The 18,304-nt window shown below is 34.5% G+C and overlaps 1 protein-coding gene across 1 annotated transcript in view; it reads left to right on the forward strand.

Moving 5' to 3' along the window:
* ADGRB3 (adhesion G protein-coupled receptor B3) overlaps positions 1-18,304 on the forward strand; it is a gene marked incomplete at both ends in the record, with an annotated part of 726,387 nt that overhangs the window by 558,668 nt on the left and 149,415 nt on the right. Inside the window, 3 exons of the mRNA XM_080805127.1 lie at positions 9,968-10,094; positions 11,727-11,830; positions 15,769-15,871. Coding sequence (XP_080661253.1) covers positions 9,968-10,094; positions 11,727-11,830; positions 15,769-15,871 — 334 coding nt within the window. The remainder of the gene's footprint in view (positions 1-9,967; positions 10,095-11,726; positions 11,831-15,768; positions 15,872-18,304) is intronic.

An 18,304-nucleotide genomic window follows, 5' to 3' on the forward strand; every position in this document is an offset into this window, starting at 1 on the left:
TCTTAGTTTCACATCTCAACAGTAAGTTGTTAAGATCTATCCTTCTCATTTGGGTTAACATTACAGACATATGCTCAAATTTTTAACTTAAAAAACAGCTAACCTGTGACCCAGTGCCAGAAGTATGGCTAGGTCAGTTTACAGCCAGGCCACATCATAATTATAATTTCAAATGGAATGGGAGGAAAAAGCTTACTCAGTGATTCTGCTGTTGAATGTTTAGTGCCAGAGTTTTAGCCTATAGAAACCTGCTGTGAATCATAGGTATACCCCTACAGAGTTTTAGGAAATACTTTTGGCAAATATATGTTTATAGTATAGTGATTTGATTTATAGGTGTTAAGATCTATGGAGGAATTCACAACTCTTATCATTGCTTCCCAAGGTATTATTGTGGAGGAAGACTTTCCTCTGTCTTTCATGGTCTTTTTAGCTGGACTAAGAATCAAATAGACATGAGACCGATTAGCAGGAGAAAGTAAAATGTAATTTCCTCTGTACGGGGGTCCACACAGACATGGAATTCCAAAGACAGTCAGGCAAAATGAGGTATCTATATAATCCTGAACTACCGAGAAGGGGGTAGGGATCTGGGACTTCAAAGGGAAGGAACACACTTCAAAGGAAGACAAAAAAGAGTTAATGTAAACAACTGTTTGCTGGGCAACTTGGAAGCAATGGGCCATAAAAGACTTTGAGATTTTAATTCTCAAAATGCGGTCACCATTTCTGAGCACTGTCCCTGCATGTTCTTAACTCTGGTTTTGTGCTTTCATTGTATCTACCCCTCACTGAGAGAACAGAGAAAGGAGAATCTGCTTTGAAGTCTTGTAGACTTGGGTTCAATTCCTGGCACAGCCCTTTACCAGCTGGGCAGCCTTAGCATAGCCACAATCTCTTGGCTCCATTTATTCCTATTAAACATATAACAATAAAGCCAAAGGCAGGCAGTCCAGGGCTTGCATGATTGAGATATCTAGGCAGCTTCTAACCCTAGCTCTTATAGTTCTAGGGTCCTTATGATTCTAGAGGGAGGCATTAGGTCCATTTGTCTCAATATTCCTACCTGGGAAAATCACAGCAATATCTACCTTGATAACTTTTGATTTAGGATTTAGGATTTTAAAATAAATAAATATATATATACATATATATATACACATATTTTTTTAATAATATCTACTATAGCACCTAACATTGAGTTAGATACTCTATAAATGTTAGCTGTTATTTTCATTAGTGTGATTATTATTTGCTTATTGACTAATTAATGATGGCAGCTAGCATGTTGTAACCTTTAATTATTAATAAATCATGGTGAAGATATTTATACATATTTATAACCCAGTAGATTGGCCTCCTTAATGTTATTTCTTCCCATACTTTTTTTCTACTCTTATTATTTCCAATTTTAAAACAATAGCAAAAAAGATTAGTTTGCCCACTTTATCAGTTTTTTTTAAATTTTGCTATTGAGGTATAGGAATTCCTTATGTAGTTAGGATTTTTTTTTTTTAAGATTTTATTTATTGATTTGAGAGAAAGAAAGAGAGAATATAAGCAGGGAAAGTAGGAGAGGGAGAAACCGGCTTCCCACCCAGCGGGGAGCCCGATGCAGGGCTCGATCCCAAGACCCTGGAATCATGACCTGAGCTCAAGGCATCCACTTAACCTACTGAGCCACTCAGGTGCCCTGTATTTTGGATTCTAACCTCTTACCAGATCTTTGGTTAGCAAGTATTTTCTCCCATTCTATAGGCTGACTTCTCACTCTGGTGTTTGTTTCCTTTGTTGTGCAGAAGGTTTTTAGTTTGATAAATCCACTTGTCTAGTTTGGGTTTTGTTGCCCGTATTTTGGAGATGGTAATTGCTGGGGCCTGCGGAGAGGAGGAGGTGGAGAGTTTCTATTTGACAAGTATTAAATTTCAGTTATGCAAGATGAGTAAGTTCTAGAAATCTGATGTACAACATCAGATTTGTACTGTACTGTACTGTGCATTTAAAAAGTTAAGAAGACGGGGCGCCTGGGTGGCTCAGGGGGTTAAAACCTCTGCCTTCAGCTCAGGTCATGATCTCAGGGTCCTGGGATCGAGCCCCGCATCGGGCTCTTTGGTCTGCAGGGAGCCTGCTTCCTCCTCTCTCTCTCTGCCTACTTGTGATCTATGACTGTCAAATAAATAAATAAAAATCTAAAAAAAAAAAAAAAAAAGTTAAGAAGAGGGGCACCTGGGTGGCTCAGTGGGTTAAAGCCTCTGCCTTCGGCTCAGGTCATGATCCCAGGGTCCTGGGATCGAGCCTCAGCCCCACATCGGGCTCCCCTCAGCAGGGAGCCCGCTTCCTTCTCTCTCTCTGCCTGCCTCTCTGCCTTCTTGTGATCCCTGTCTGTCAAATAAACAAATAAAATCTTTAAAAAAAAATAAAGTTAAGAAGATAGATCTGATTTTAAGTGTTTTTACCACAATATAGGAAGTAAATAAATAAATATAAGCTATTACTGGCAATAAAACTGGTGCTACCATTCTTGTAAATGATGTTCAGTGACCCTTAAGGGCAACATGTTCTTGGTTTTAATGTGTATTTTATGACAAAGAGGCAGTGACACTACACCTACAAGATAATTTCCACTGAAGCTCTCAAGCTCCAAAAGACAAAGTACAAATCTAGTATGTCCACAGAATAACCTAGCTCGGTGTCTGCATCATATTATATACTGAATAAATATTTGTTAAGTTAAAAAAATGAATTAATAGTGTAGAAAAGTCCAACTTTTCTAGTCCAAAATCTATACTGGGTATTTACTCAATAAATATTTATTCAGTAGCTACTATGTATCAGACACTCTTTTAGGATCTGGGAATACTGAGGTAAAAAAAAAAATTCTAATAAGCAAAGACAAGCGAAAAATGAATTAAAACATAATGCATTAGATGGGATAAATGTCATGGCAGCAGCAGAACAGGGTAAAAACAAAGGGCATATGAGAAATTATTAGATGATGTATCAGTTATTATACAACAGACCACTTCAAATCTTAGTGGCTTAAAACAACAACTATTTTATTTGTTCACAATTGTATGGCCCGGTCATTTGGTTGAGTTCGGTTGGTTGGTTCTTCTGCTGGTTTCAACTGGTGTCATTCATGAAAATGCAGTTCTCTCTGGCAGTTCAACCTGGGGCGGAAAGATCTAGTATGGTCTCCCTCACATGTCTGGTCGTTAGTGCTCTCTCTCATATTTAGTGAAGCTCACCTGAGTCTACTCCACATGATAGCAGAAAAGATGATAAGTGATGAGTATAGAAACTGTAAGTTCTCTTGGGGTCAAGGCTCAGAAGTCACAAATTATTTCCATTGCATTCTTTTGATCAAATCAAGTCACAAGGCTTATGAAGATTCAAAAGAAAAAGAAATAAACTGTATCTTTTAGTGGGAAGAGTTATATAGAATTCATGGCCATTTTTAACCTACTACTGATGGGGAATTACTATCTTATATTGGATAACTGGTGACAACCTTTCTGGTAGAATGACAGTGCAGCGACCTACATGATGTGAGGGAGTAAGCAATATAATTATCTTTGAGGACTGCATTCTGGGCCAAGGCAATTCCCAGCATAAAATGCTAAGGTGAGAGAACAAAAAGCTCACTGCCTTTGGAAATGATGGGCAAAGGCAAGTAGGAGATGAAAGTAGTGACAGACCAGATATTATAGGTCCTTATAGGTCATTGTAAGATATGTGTCTTTTACTCCAAGTGAGATCAGGAGAACCACTAACAAATTTTTGAACAGAGTGACATGAGTTGACTTATGTTTCAACAGGAGCTCTCTGGCTACTGTGGTTAGGTGGCAAGAATGGAAACAAGAAGCCCAGTGATGGGATTTACCCAGACAATAAATGATGGTTCTTAGAATAGAAGGGTAGAATTGATAGCATTTTCTGGAATAATTTGTAATAAAGCAGAAAATATACTCTTGGATTTTATATAGTCTTCCCAACCAGACTGTCCCCGTGTCAAAAAAAGAAACTTATTATTATTTTTTTAAATGCATCTTCTACTTTAACATTTGGAAAGTACTCTCTAAAAATACTTACTGACGGGTCGGTTAGTGAAGATTCAGGTCTTGCTGCTAAACATAATCACTATAGCATGCTGAATCTTTCAGAATTTGTCATCAAATGGTGTTTGAAGACCAAAAACTAATAGATTAACCTGTTGATACACTTCAGATTATATTTCTACTATATGCTGAAGAACGACAAATGAATTGGAGCTAAGACGTTTGTTTGGATCCATCAGTATTAACAGTCATTGCTTGAAGTGTAAATAACCATTAAATTAACTAAACAAACATCATTTGGTACCTACTAAGTGAAAAGCCGCATGGCAGAGATTCAAAGGCAAACGAGATACAGTTCTCAAAAAACACTGGTATTCTAGTATGGCATGGGGAGTGTTAATTTTATAACTACAGAAAGTGAGGTGAATTTATCAACCAATATTCCTGTGTTCGATGGGAAGCATTAATAGACACACAGGATTGTTGCGGGGAGATCTAACTATAGAGTATTCCTGGAACTACTTCATTTCTCTACAACAAATTGGAAATCTAGTGTTTTGGTATAGAAGGGTCACTATTAATTCCAGGCCCAGCACAGTGGATGATAAGTGCTCTTTCTGGTGGTAGCAAGGTACCTGCTTCTAAATTTCATCCCAATGAATGAAGTGTATATGCTTTATGTGGATATTACTCTTCATTTATTATTACATATATACACACACATACTAGTATATAATGATATCTGTATATAGCATATGTATCTGCTATATACAGATATCATTATAACTGATGTAAAAATAATTTTGAATAACAGTCTTCCATTGAATCACAATACAGAGAATACCATTTTTAGAAGGAAAAAAGAACTTAGAACTTTTACCCATTATTCTGTTTTCAGAATTTGGAATTTAAGCTTTTATATCACCCAAAACAGCAAATGATCTCACTATAGAGACAGGAGATGTTTTATGTCATGAAAAATTGGTATAAACTCAATGTTTTTCTTTAATGCATCATAGGGTATATTACTTAAATATAAGATATAAATGATACAGTATAACAATCTACCTATCCTTTGCTAACTTTATCCATTGATAACTCAGTTTGCTAAAACTGTGACACTAGTACCACAATGGTTGCAAGTGTAAAAATGCATGACATTCAGATATTCTTACAACTTCATAGGACATGTTACATTCTGTTTTAAAAGAGATTGCAGTTAAAACTTAGCATTAAAAACTTCTGGTATGGAAGTGAGAAGCCCAAATTTGCTTCTCACTCTGACTTAAAACAAATCTCCTACATTAACTGTACTTCGCTTTTCTTATCTATAAAACTAAGTGCTTGAGATAGATCCGTGATTCTCAACCCTGGCTGCACACAGAATCATCTGGGGAGCATTAGGAGAGTAATAATGCCCGAGGCCCACCCCAGGGCTTAATTTTTAAAGGTCTCCAGGTAACTTTAATGTAATCAAGTGTAGAAAACCAATGGGCTAGAAGCTCACTAAGGTTACTTCTAGCAAAACTTTCCAATTATTTATTCACTGTGTTTTGACATAGTAACAGTTGCTAGAGATAACAATAGTTGCAATATTTGCAATGTTCTAAAAAGTAGGAATTAAACCCTCAAATACTACTTCAACTCAAAATTGAGAATATTTGCTCATTTGTACTCCAAAATTTTCTGTACTATGGGAATAACTTATACCAAGAGCCATATACACAACAGTTACTTGGGTGTAATCTATACATAAAAAAATAGTACAAATTCACCTAATTTTTAGAAATTAGTAACTATTATCATGGGAAAATCTTCTTTCAGTATACATACATGGTAAGAAGAATGTACTCAGAAATCGCGTGTAAATTTTTTGAATTTCCATTGTAGCTATTTTGATTTTGAATAAGTGGGCTGTTAATATCCTAAAAGTTAATAAACCTCCTAAAGTGTATAGCTTGTTCATAATAAATACTTTACACATTGATTTATTATGAAGTAGAATAGACAGTTTTATAAAAGAATGATTCAAGTGAAATGTCTGGTTGTATTAGTATTTCAAAAGATAAAAGTTTGGTTTCTTGGAACAGTTTTGAAATGTGTCACTGTAAGTTTTTGCTACCAGGTTTTACTAAATAACTTTTTGTCAAAGAGAACAGATAATGGGGCGCCTGGGTGGCTCAGTGGGTTAAGCCTCTGCCTTCGGCTCAGGTCATGATCCTAGGGTCCTGGGATCGAGCCCCGCATGGGGCTCTCTGCTCAGCGGGGAGCCTGCTTCCTCCTCTCTCTGCCTGCCTCTCCGCCTACTTGTGATCTCTCTCTCTATCAAATAAATAAATAAAATCTTTAAAAAAAAAAAAGAACAGATAATTTTTTTCTGTAATCATAAATACTAGAGAATTTAGTCACATCCTTTATTATTTAAAGCTCCCATGAAATCAGGAACCCAATGATAATCCTCACATCCAAAAAGAAACCAGGTTAGGAAAGAAACCCAATTAGGAAATTGGGGAACGCCTCAAATAAATATTAAGCTAGAAAGTAATAGATTTTGTGTCTCACATTTCTATGCTTGTGGGTATGTACTTTTGAATACTTGGGGTAGGCAGACTCCTCTTCTTTTAGCCAGCCTAATAATAGGAAGAAGGAGACGAGGTACAGATGACAGCTAACAGCTACCATGGTTGAATGTAGGTGTAACCAACAAAGAATGTTCTGGCTGTATAGAATTTCTGCAGGCCTAGTTATTTTTGAAAACTATTTGAAATAAATTTTAATGCCCAGAAAAGATATTGTGAAAAAGAAATATGCGATTTTCAGTATAATATGTATATCTGTATCATCATTCTGTGTTCTCTTCTGACATTGCCAATCTGTTATTCTTATTATATCTTTAATGTTCCTATATATTTTGTTGTATTTGTTTGCCTTATTGATGACAACCTAGACTTAATAAATACAAATAATTCACAGATAGACCATTAATCACGGCCTGCAAAAAAAAAACCTCTGATATTAGAAGAATAATATGACTGCTGCAATAGTCCACATGTTTGAAAATCTTGTTCTTTACAGATTGGAGAAGCTATTTTGCTTCACATTAGCTCTACCAAATATCAGTTTGCTTTACAAGATCTCCCTGAAATCAATCAGACACATGTACCATGCTTTCAAAGAATTTTGTGCAGTAAGAATAAGCTATGAAGTGTTTAAAAATATAGATGACACATACTATAGGTTTTGTAATAATAGTGACATGTATGCTTGTGATTTAGAAACTAATTTTAAGAGTTTATATGGTTTTAAAATATTGAGTTTTTTGAAACAATGTAAAATATGGTTTGAGAATGGTATCATGTTTATTGCTCAGCTCTTGGGATTGGCCAAATATAGAAGTTGGTAGTTAATCTTTTACTTTTCAAAATCTTCTCTACTACTCATCGGCTCCAATTTCTGATGTTCTCCTATTAGATGCATTATTTTGTGTTTTATACCTTGTTTTAAACTGAGAAGAGTACATCATACTATACTCACTCATGTTATTATATTAGTTTAATCATATAAAGTCAACAAAGCAATAATAATTCCAAAGAAAGGTAGGGACACAGACTATGTAGCCTCAGGAAGGTACACGTGGAAAGGGGCCCAGAAAGATTTGAAGCATTTCATGCTTGGGGGCAGTGAGACCCATGTCACTTTCCAGTTCTGCCCGAGGCTAGGTCAGGTCAGCAATGCAATCATTGTACAAACAAAGTAAAGTAAATTGACCTACTTTTCTAAAGATGTCATGTAAAATTTACAAGATCTTCAGAGTCCAGCATCATTCTATTGAACACAGACTTAATATCTGATAGCCAATGTTTAGTAATGCTAACATTTTCTTAATTACCTGGGTATAAATACATAATTTTGTCTCATATGAGGTCTTAATTACAGTAAAGTTTTTATTCCTTATTAAGACTTTACATTGGTTTATTGATCATAGCTACATAGTGTGAAAAGTTTAAGTACTAGACTCCATCTTGAAAGCACAGATACTGCATTAAATTAGAGCTGCCACCCAGGATGAATAATGCAGATATTAGGTTTTAAAACATGTCAGGTTCTCTTAACTATATCTTTCTTCTTTAAACTTTAATCAACTAAGCTAAATGTTTTTCATTTGGCCTTCACTGTTTGTCTCAAGCAGATAAGACACAGCTTATGAGATAAACTGAAGTGCTGCTATGGTTAGGTAGAAGTGGGATTTAATACTATTGCAGTTGGTTGAAGGTATTACTGATACATATTTTTAAATTTGACATGACTGCATGACGTCATGAGAAAGAAAAGAGACCTCCTGATTTTGAACTGGTGATATTTAAAAGTATTTGGGTGAACTTAGTTAATTTTTTATGTGGCCTTCCTCAAATTCCTCACTCAAATATTCCTTCTTAAAAGAACTTGTAATTAAGAGTATTTTGAGTCATAAATATTAATGATACAAAATCACATATATTAAAAACATTGTTTCTAGATACCAAAAAGGATAGTGTGAATTATATTCTGTAGCTCAACTTGGAAGTCCAACTGTCACAGAGAAGCTTCTCTCATTGAAATCTCTCAGAAATAGACTGCATGCATATTTAACCCAATAGCTTTAGGCATTCAAGGATGGAGTAGGTGAAATCAAAAGTACCACATTCAAAATTAGGTGTTATTCGCTTCGAATTTTAGAGTAATTTTTAACACAGATAATAATGTGGTTTGAAATTAAAACACACACATAACCAGGTTTTGCTAGTTGGAGAGTTTCCATACCTGGGGGACGGGAGGGGAGAATTGGTGCATTCAGTATGTAACACGTGTAATGCTAATAAAGTTGATTGGTCGAACTCTCTAGCCTTTTTTTTTTTTTTTCCTTTTCTTCCTCTTCCTGTAGAGTAGTTCAGCTGGGGGTGGAAGGGTTCTCCCCCAACTTACCCCCCCTACTAAGAAAGCGTAGGTTGATACCATTTTTATTGTTCTGCTGGGGTGGGAAATAAACCATATGCTTTAGAATTTTGAATGGCTATACCAAAGAGAAATTGAAGCAGGCCCTCTTTCCCCTTCCTACCAGACTTTGGGGTAGGATTATTCTTCCAAATGTTCTAGCAGACTTGGTGTTAGCTTAATGTTTCTACTCCAGGGCAGAGACGCAGGTCGGGGGGAGAAATGTCAAGGGCTTCAGAGACGTGTTGGGCTGAATGAAGTGTGGACTGGGAAGCTCATGTCTGAAACCTACCCCTCCCCTGGATACCAGGCAAAGGCAATAAGAGTCGTAACCAGCTGATGCCGCTGCTGCTGCTTCCCGTTTCCAGGGTGAAATTTTCACAGCAGCTAATTCTAAAGGGAGGAAAAATCCCTAACCAGCAGCGGAAAAGATCCTATCACCCAACCCAAGCTATATAACCTTTTAGGCAGGCTTTTCAGAGAAATCCGCATTTTAAAAGCCAGCATTCACGATCCAAAAATACAGGACGAGAATCAGAGCTGGTATGAAAATCTGAAAAGCCTCTTTACACTCTGAGTGTTTGAAACGATCCGATGAGCATAGGAAGTGGCTGCCAACGCTCTGGCGGCTGCTCGTGCTGCCACTGCCTCTGCCGTTCCTCGCAGAGGGCTGGACAGAGCTAGTCCCGGTTTCAGCACCTCCGGCGCTGGACAGCTCTTTGCACGCTGCACCCGCCCGCTTGCTTTTTCCAAACACTCTCGCTTTGCATTACTGGAGATGCATCTAAATTACGTTCTGTTCAACAACAAGTAGATTTTTTTTTTTTTCCTGAACGGGAATTACAGTAGACGATTCTCTCAATTAAATTGCATTTTCTTCTTTACGGATTTGGCCGTCAGGCGTATTTATCCCGATCTCCCCCCACCCCCCTTTGCAGGAACGAGTCTTTGGGAACGTGGTCCACCCAGGGATGTAAAACTGTGCTTACCGATGCATCCCATACGAAATGCTTATGTGATCGTCTCTCTACCTTCGCCATTTTGGCTCAGCAACCTAGAGAAATAGTAAGTAACAAAGGGAAAACAAGGCTTTAATGCAAAGGCAGGGACATTGTGGAGAGTGTTTCTCCAGGGAACTGCATTTTAAAAGGGGAAATGGAAAATGTTGCAGGGTGGCAAAATTGGGTTCGTCTCCTCCTTAGCTACAGTAGCATGGTAAAATGAATTCTAGTTGGTGTGCTGTAACTAAATTCTACTCAATTTTATGTCTTCTAACTTGAAATTTCTGCAGCATAGTTTTGAGGATGTACTCCATCATATTACTAATATGCTGCAAACTTTCAAATAAAAATAATTGCCAACTTAACCTTTATTTTAGAACTGTAAAGCTGGTCTGGGGAATTTGTGAGAATACTGTTGGTAGTAGAATGAAGACCCCAGAAACTATAAGCCAAACATATTGCATATCTGCATTGGATATTTTCAGTACAGGTTTTCTGGGGGTGTCCTTGGATATTTATTTAAAAAAAAAAAAAAACAAATGAAGTTTTCATGAAAGCTCGGACTGCCTGAAACTGTAAAATCATTCCTTAAAAGTGTAGGCTTGTAAAAAAAAAAAAAAAAGAGAAAGAAAGAAACTAGTTTCTGAAATAGCTGCATAAACTAAGAGAAAAATAATATCCTCATCAACTGTATTTTGAAAAATTATTTACAAAATATTGAAATATAGAAAAATAATTATTAAGATGAATGTGACTTTTTGTCTAAATTTGGCCTAAATATGCCTCACTCTTCTTACTTATTTTGATGACAAAAATACATAATGTAATTTAATGTGCATACCTAAGGTTTGGAACACACTTGATCTTAAAGTGTATTTCTTCAAACTTTCAATATTAAAAATAAGAAAAACAACAGATTTCATTAGTTAGTATAATCTTAGTGTCTAAGGAAAGAAACCTTTCAAGTCAGTAACTGCTTATAATCTTTATATATGTTTTAAAATATTTAAGGCATATTTGTCAAGGTCATGTATTTAGGGACTGATACTGGTATTGTGAAAATTATTTCTGCATATTTTGTTAATAGAAAAAAAAAACCACAAAATATGTTGTAAATTCTTAAATTCAAAATCTGATTTTCTTTTATAGCCTTAGAGGCCAAGCAAGTGAAATTAAATAAGAGAATACTTGACTTGGAACAAAGTTGTCAAAAGTCAGAAAGTTTGAAAATTTTTCAATATTTAGGTCCCAGGTTGGGGTTACAATGAGTTATAAGTGGGAAGATCAAAGTAAATTTTACCAAAAAGCATGCTATGAAATAATTGAAATATAGTTGTTGAAAAAAAACTGACTGCTCCTTCAAATTTCAGCTAGAGAAAATTTAACATGTGAATATTCACCAAGTTTTAGTTATAGGTATTTATTGTAAGCCATAGTGAGTAATATGCCATAATCAAGCATTTAAAACTCTAAGGCCTTTATTACTTCACAGTGGGAGAGAGGGGGGTAGCTAGAATTAGTCACTTTAGAGGTTGAGAATATATGAACAAAGTGATCACTGGGTAATTATCCGGTAACTATAACAACTCTGTTGGCTGTTTATGAGTATTAGGATAGTTTTGCTGAGTTTAGAAGTTATTTTCATTTATAATAAAAATTATCTCTCCTTTTTGTGTTTCTTTTGTGTAATTTACAGATCATGGAATCCTCTGGTACACCTTCAGTTACCCTAATAGTAGGCAGTGGCCTTTCTTGCTTGGCCTTGATCACCCTCGCAGTTGTCTATGCAGCATTATGGAGGTATGTAATCAATTAATGCACTTGAAATAGAATGCTCTCTTACTCAGATTAAAGCTGGCAATATGATAACCATTATGTCTCCTTTCTTTTTAACTTACTGAAAGAAGTATTTTTAGAACTAAGTTATAATTGTTGTGATTGACCTATAATAAATGAGCTCAATAATAGTAATAAAATTCTTACCTAATTTTCTTGTATTTGCCTATGATGACAAAATAAACAAAACCACATACTTTTCTTCCCAAATCAAATGATGATAACTTTCAACAAGTTGTTTACCCTCAAACATGGTATTCTTATCTCCATAGTTCAGTCAAGGTTTGTTTCTGTTTATCCCAATTGTTATTGAGCTTGAGAGTTTAATTGGTACAATCAAAGTAATTTCTCTGCTATAGAAATTCCAAATCTTAAGTTTTCCAAATTCTTAAGTCTCCAAATTCTTAAGTTTTAAGTCTTAAACTTAAGAATTTAAGCGCATGTTTTCAGGATATCCCAGACAATGAGTAAGTCTTCTATATTATTAACGCATTAACATAATACCAAAATGCTATAGGAAAGACCTCTTAGTTGAATCTTTCCAAAGAGTCAGATTTTGACAAATTAGTTAAAAGAAGTAAAAAATATATAAATAAGGAGATGTGATTGAAAAACTTTGTTCTCTATATCTGAAATGCATCTGCTTGATAGTACATGAAAATTTAGTATATCCCTAAGATTTCTTCTATTAATAAAAATTACACCTTTATATTTTAGATATTTTATTATGTCTACTCACATATTGATAAACAGTACATAACCAAATGGCCAAACTTCCTAACGGATTTAAAAAATGTTAAGTGTAAAACATTGTATATTCGTCTTGGTTATTAAAAATGTTCCAAAAATGGTTATTATACTAATAAATAGACAGTTGTATATTATTTCCTGAATATGTTCAATATCAAAATTGCAAAAGTAGCTAGTCCTTGTGTTTTACTATTACTTAAGTTAAAAAACAATTCAGTTGAAGAAGTAATTATGATTTACTAAAGAAAGGTCATTTGATTTAATGTCCTTTCCAAAAAAAAAAAAAAAAGTCCATTATATTTTTTAACTCTTTTGAGATAAGAATTAATTGTCCAGGATATTAACGTGTCAACGATATTAAAATTTGCATACTTCAAAAAAATATGTAGACATTCTTATCCCATTGACACAGGTACATAATAGATGTTCTGCCTTCCTGGGAAGGAGTTATCTGGTTGTAAAACACTGATAGAATGAGAAAACCTGATAAAATATGGACAATCCCACAAAATTAAAGAAATGTTTGGTCTAAGCATGGCATTAGGGTCTAAGCATGGCATTAGAGACAATAGAATCCAAGCTTCAGGGGTTAGTCAAGCAGACATTGCCCTGGGAATGGAAGAGCAAGATGGACACAGGCTGGGAATAAGACTACTTTGCCTCCCATAATTGCCTAAATGGCATTTTTGGAAAATGAGGCAGTGTTGAAAGGCCAGAACTTCAGGCAATCTCAACAGTGTCATAATTCATACTCACTGAAGTAATTAGAACTAAGTTCCATTTCTCAATCCTTAGAGTTCAGGCACCAATTCCACATTTTCTTAACCCCTCAACACCTGTAGCTAACATTAGCACCAACATTGCCAATATAAATGGCATGTAAAGAAGCACAAGATTAATTAGTCCATAATAAATTTTCTTTAATCCAGAAGATCCAGGGAATTCACCTAGTAGTTTTCTAATAATTACCCAAACACCTGGAAGGATCTTTATTAGTACCTGGTGTGAAACACAAGTGTAGAAAAGAGTATCAAGAAACAACACAAATTTTGATTCCTAACATTTAAAGGCAGTTCAACTCATTGTCTACAAATAGAAGAATTGAAGTAGTAGTAATAATTTTATAGGAATTCCAAGATTCCTAAATTATTAAGTGAATCTTAATGGCATGACAAATTTAATGAATGTTATAAACATGAAATTTATCTTAAGAGTATTACTGTGTGGTATTACCATACGGTAATACTCATGTTAGGCCTCTGCTGCCTTTTTTTCTAATTAAAAGTCTAAATTTTAACGTTTTTAATGATTTATAAAATATATGAACATCAGAATTATTTTATGTACAGTGTAGTATTTTGAAAATTGTTAGTGTCCTTTATAGTTCATTAGAAATGTTCATCAAAACATTACTATGTATGTTCTCTTCATCTACAAATATGTTCTGTAGAGGTATTACATCAAAGAGCAACTGAGCATATCTTTTTAATCTATGGATTGAAATGATGTATTTACAAGTTTTGTTTAAAACCTCAAGTATGTTTATAAAAAGTCTTGGAAGTTGAGATGTTTTATAGAAAATTTTAAGGCAATAATGTGTTAATGAATAATAGAAATATCTAAAGAGTCTTCAGGGTGGTCAGTCTGGGTCTTTTATCAACAGGATTTTCCTACTTATAGAGCAAATGATATCACTGAAACCCTTTTAGTAATGTCATCTGTGTGCTTGTGCTGTCACGAAGCCATTAACATCATATAAAGGGTCAATTTTGTGAAGCCCTTAAACTTTTTATGTTATATCTCCCACTCACAAAAGAAGAAACGACTTAATATTTGATGTTGTCTTTAGCTTCCCAGTGTGTGGTTTATTATATTTTTAGATACTGATGATGCAGGGACAAGGTTAAGCAATACTTGAGGGCATTTTGTATTGAGAATTGACCTAGGTTATTCCTATTTGGGTTGGTTTTGTGAAGAAAGGAAATTTTTTTATTCGAAAAAATTGCTTTTTGTACTTTATTATTACTCCTGTTTTTATTTTGTGTTCTCTTCTGAAATATGTGATGGAATGTGGGCCTAAATATTCCTCAAAGACAGAGATAGAAAAAAAACTTTGATAGATTTTATTTTCCAAAGAGTGCCTCCAGATCTCTGGCACCCCACCTAACCCTGCACAGTAAACCCACGCCTGCTGTGGAAAGTGATTCCATGTACTAATACAAATTGAACAGCCTCAAATACACAGCAAGTACAAGGATGTCTTTTTTGTTACTGTCACTCAGTGATTTACCACAGGGTACAGTAAAGCAAAATAACCGTTACCCTTTCAGGGTAAACAGCTGGTAGAACATTTGATTCTGAGCAGCTTTCTCTATGACTTACATTCTTGATGCACTTAAAAGTTATATAGCAGACTGTATATAAACACTTCTTCATAAGGGTGAAATATGGCAGACACCAAGTAATTTTCCAGCCTAATGGCAAATTATCATTTGTGGATTGGACTAGTTTTTAGAGATGAAGTTTCATTTTTTTTAGTCTTTTCTTTTTTTCTTTCTTTTTCTTTTTCTTTTTTTTTTTTTTTAGAGCAGTTAGGAAAAGAAAAATAAAAAGAGTAGCAAACTATATAAAAATATTTGAGTGTGTGAAATGGTGGATGAGTGCTCATGGTTTCATGAAAGTAATGGTTGCTTTCTAGTATACAAGGATATTGAGAATCTGTGTGGGGTTTTTCCTCTTGGTTTATATTGATTTTATATGATAATAAGTGTATTATATATATTATATATAAAATATATATATGCATAATGGTAATTATAGTAATTGTTGTATTTCCAAGAAATTTAATGTTTTAGTAAAAAAAATTATATTGATAGCAGTTACAACTTCAGTTCTGTCAGAAGTGCCATGTTGTCCGTACTAATGTCTAAAGAAAATAAAATTACTCTGAAGGACTCTAGGATATACCATGTCACTATAAAATTGGGTCTCTAAGAATAATCTTTATTAAAAAACCATTTTTCATATATCTTCTTCTATAAAGGATATATTTTAATGTTTCCTTTTCTGGATGAATTTCACCAGTTTGCATAATATGGATTTCTTCTTTCTGCTGAATTTTAAAGTTGGACACATTCTTTCTCTCTGGCTAGGTACATACGCTCTGAGAGGTCTATAATTCTAATTAACTTCTGCCTATCTATCATCTCATCCAACATCCTCATCTTGGTTGGACAGACTCAGACACATAATAAGGTATGACTGGTAATTATTCTATTTGTGTGTTTATGTTTTGACATAAAGCTGATTATTGATAATCTAAACATTCTACATAAAATGGAGAACTTCTGACAAATTTTTTTTTTAATAAAATTAGTTTCTAAATAAAAGTATTGCCTAATCTAGACCAGAAATACATTCCTTTGGCTTAACTTCCTGGGGATTGAGAGGCTGTTTACAATAGTAAAGATATGTTTATTAAACATTATATCAAAGCTCTATGAGTTCAAAGTCTTGGAACATCAAAAGAGCAAATTTTGATTCATTATCCTAATTGTAAATAGAATTGCCTGTGTTTTGGTCTACTTTATTAACACACTGATTCCTAAAAGTCAACTATAAATTGCTTACAAGTATAACATAGATCATGAAAATCTACCCCAAAATTGTCTGTCGGCAATGACTGAAGAGAGTACTAGGTAAAAGCAGCAATAGATTTTACGCTTTTCAAAAACTTGTATTTCACATTTCGATACTGAACCAGCATTGTTGTTCTTGAACTGCACAGTCACTTTGAGCAGAGTGTAGAAGCCTGAGCCCTATTCAGACGAATTGAATTGAGTTGGATGACCATGTTTTTTCCACCAATGACTGTCAGTTTTCTTTACTAAACTACTCTGAATGCATTATATGAAACCCACACTAGCAATCTTAAATTAATTTATCCCAGTCTCAAAGGAATTCTGATAAACATTGCTTTGATAACTTTTGTTGATTAATCTGGGCCTGTTGTTTTCTCAACTTTTTTACTGTCAAATACTAAAGCCAATAGTTGAACTTTCTTTTCTCCCAGAAGCTTTCATTTAAAAAAAAAAAAATTAATGTGCTTTTCAGTAAGTCCTTCTGATAGACTAGTAGGACATGTATCAACATCAAGGTAGTCGAATTTTGCTAACCCGTGCTCCTAAGACTGCTGATTACCAAGGAATCTGACTTTGGATCTGGGTAGTTAGGGTCTAGGAATCCGCTTAGGTGATTCTAATGAACATTTCTTCTTGAACCATATTGGTCTTGGCCAGGGGGAGAGTCCAAGGGAAAGGTCATTAACCCTGAAGGACCAAACAAAAACAATTAAAATCCAGTAAAGAGCCCTGTGGAAGTAAAAAGAACTTTGATGTATTTGAATGTTTTGTTTTTCCTATTTATGACTATTTATGACTATGTAACATAAATTATATATATATATATAAAATATATATATGAAAAGGAAAACAGGAAGAAAGAAGAAAGACTAAAGGTTGAGGAAGATGCCAGTTGGAATTAAGAGAGGAGAAAGAAATGTACAAATAACCAACAGCAGAGAAAGTAGGGGTAAACACTGGCACAAGCTGGGAAGTAAAAGGGAAGCAACGGGAATTTAAGTAGAGATGAGAGAAGATAGGACTGTAAACCCTAAGGAAGTACTAAATTACTTATCTCACCCTAACCTTTTTTACTTTTACCTGGGCAGGGCTTCAGATACACTAGAAAGGTTCATTTCCTTGTTAGTACCTATTCACAGTTCTTGAACTGTTTGTCCTTGAAACTCCAGGCCGAAGAGGAGAGCTTTTCCTCTGAAATAGGAATTATTTATTGGGTCTGGCAATGAGAAAAAAATCAAGCTAGAGTTAGCTTAAGCCCATAGTTTGAGTTTTTGGTTTTTTGTTGTTGTTTTTTTTTTTTTCACCAAAGCCCCCTTTCCTGTCTTAGTTTATCCTCCAAACACTCATTAAAATATGGAAAACTGTGTGACCTTCAGTAGGAAGTGTGCTTTTAAGGCTGTTTCATGCTGTATGGCAAAGTTTTTACAAGTTCTAAGCCAGATGGTCAAATGGTAGAATTTTTCACAAGGTTTACTACATATTACAGTGATTATTGTCTAAATCATCCCCGTCCAATAGAAATATAATGTAAGCCAAAAAGGCAAGTTACATATGCAATTATAATATTTTATTAGCTACAGTAAAAGTGAAAAGAGACAGCTGAAATTAATTTTAGTACTATATGTAACTCAGTATATCCAAGAGATGACCATTTCAACATATAATTAATATTTTTAAATGCTAATACAGTATTTTATAATATTTTTATTAAGTCTTCAGAATTGATGTGTATTTTATACTTCCAATACATCTCAGTTCAGACTAGCTGCATTTCAAGTGCTCAGCAGCTACATCCAGCCAGTGACTACCATATTATATAGGTCTACATAGTAATAATATTCAGAAACTAGTCTTAAGAAATTACATTCTTGGCCATTTTGCCTTTCCCAGCTTTTCAGCATCCTTGTTTTTTTATGGAGATGTCTTTTTGATATCTGCAAATATTAGGAATATCAAGGGCAAGATAAGACAAGTCTGGTTTTACTTTTCATGTCTGATTTAAAAGAATGGCTGGTATGTGTTTAGAAAAAAATATTAGTTTCCCCAG

The sequence above is a fragment of the Martes martes genome (genome assembly GCF_963455335.1).
Source record: "Martes martes genome assembly, chromosome: 6".
Taxonomy (NCBI): Eukaryota; Metazoa; Chordata; class Mammalia; order Carnivora; family Mustelidae; genus Martes; species Martes martes.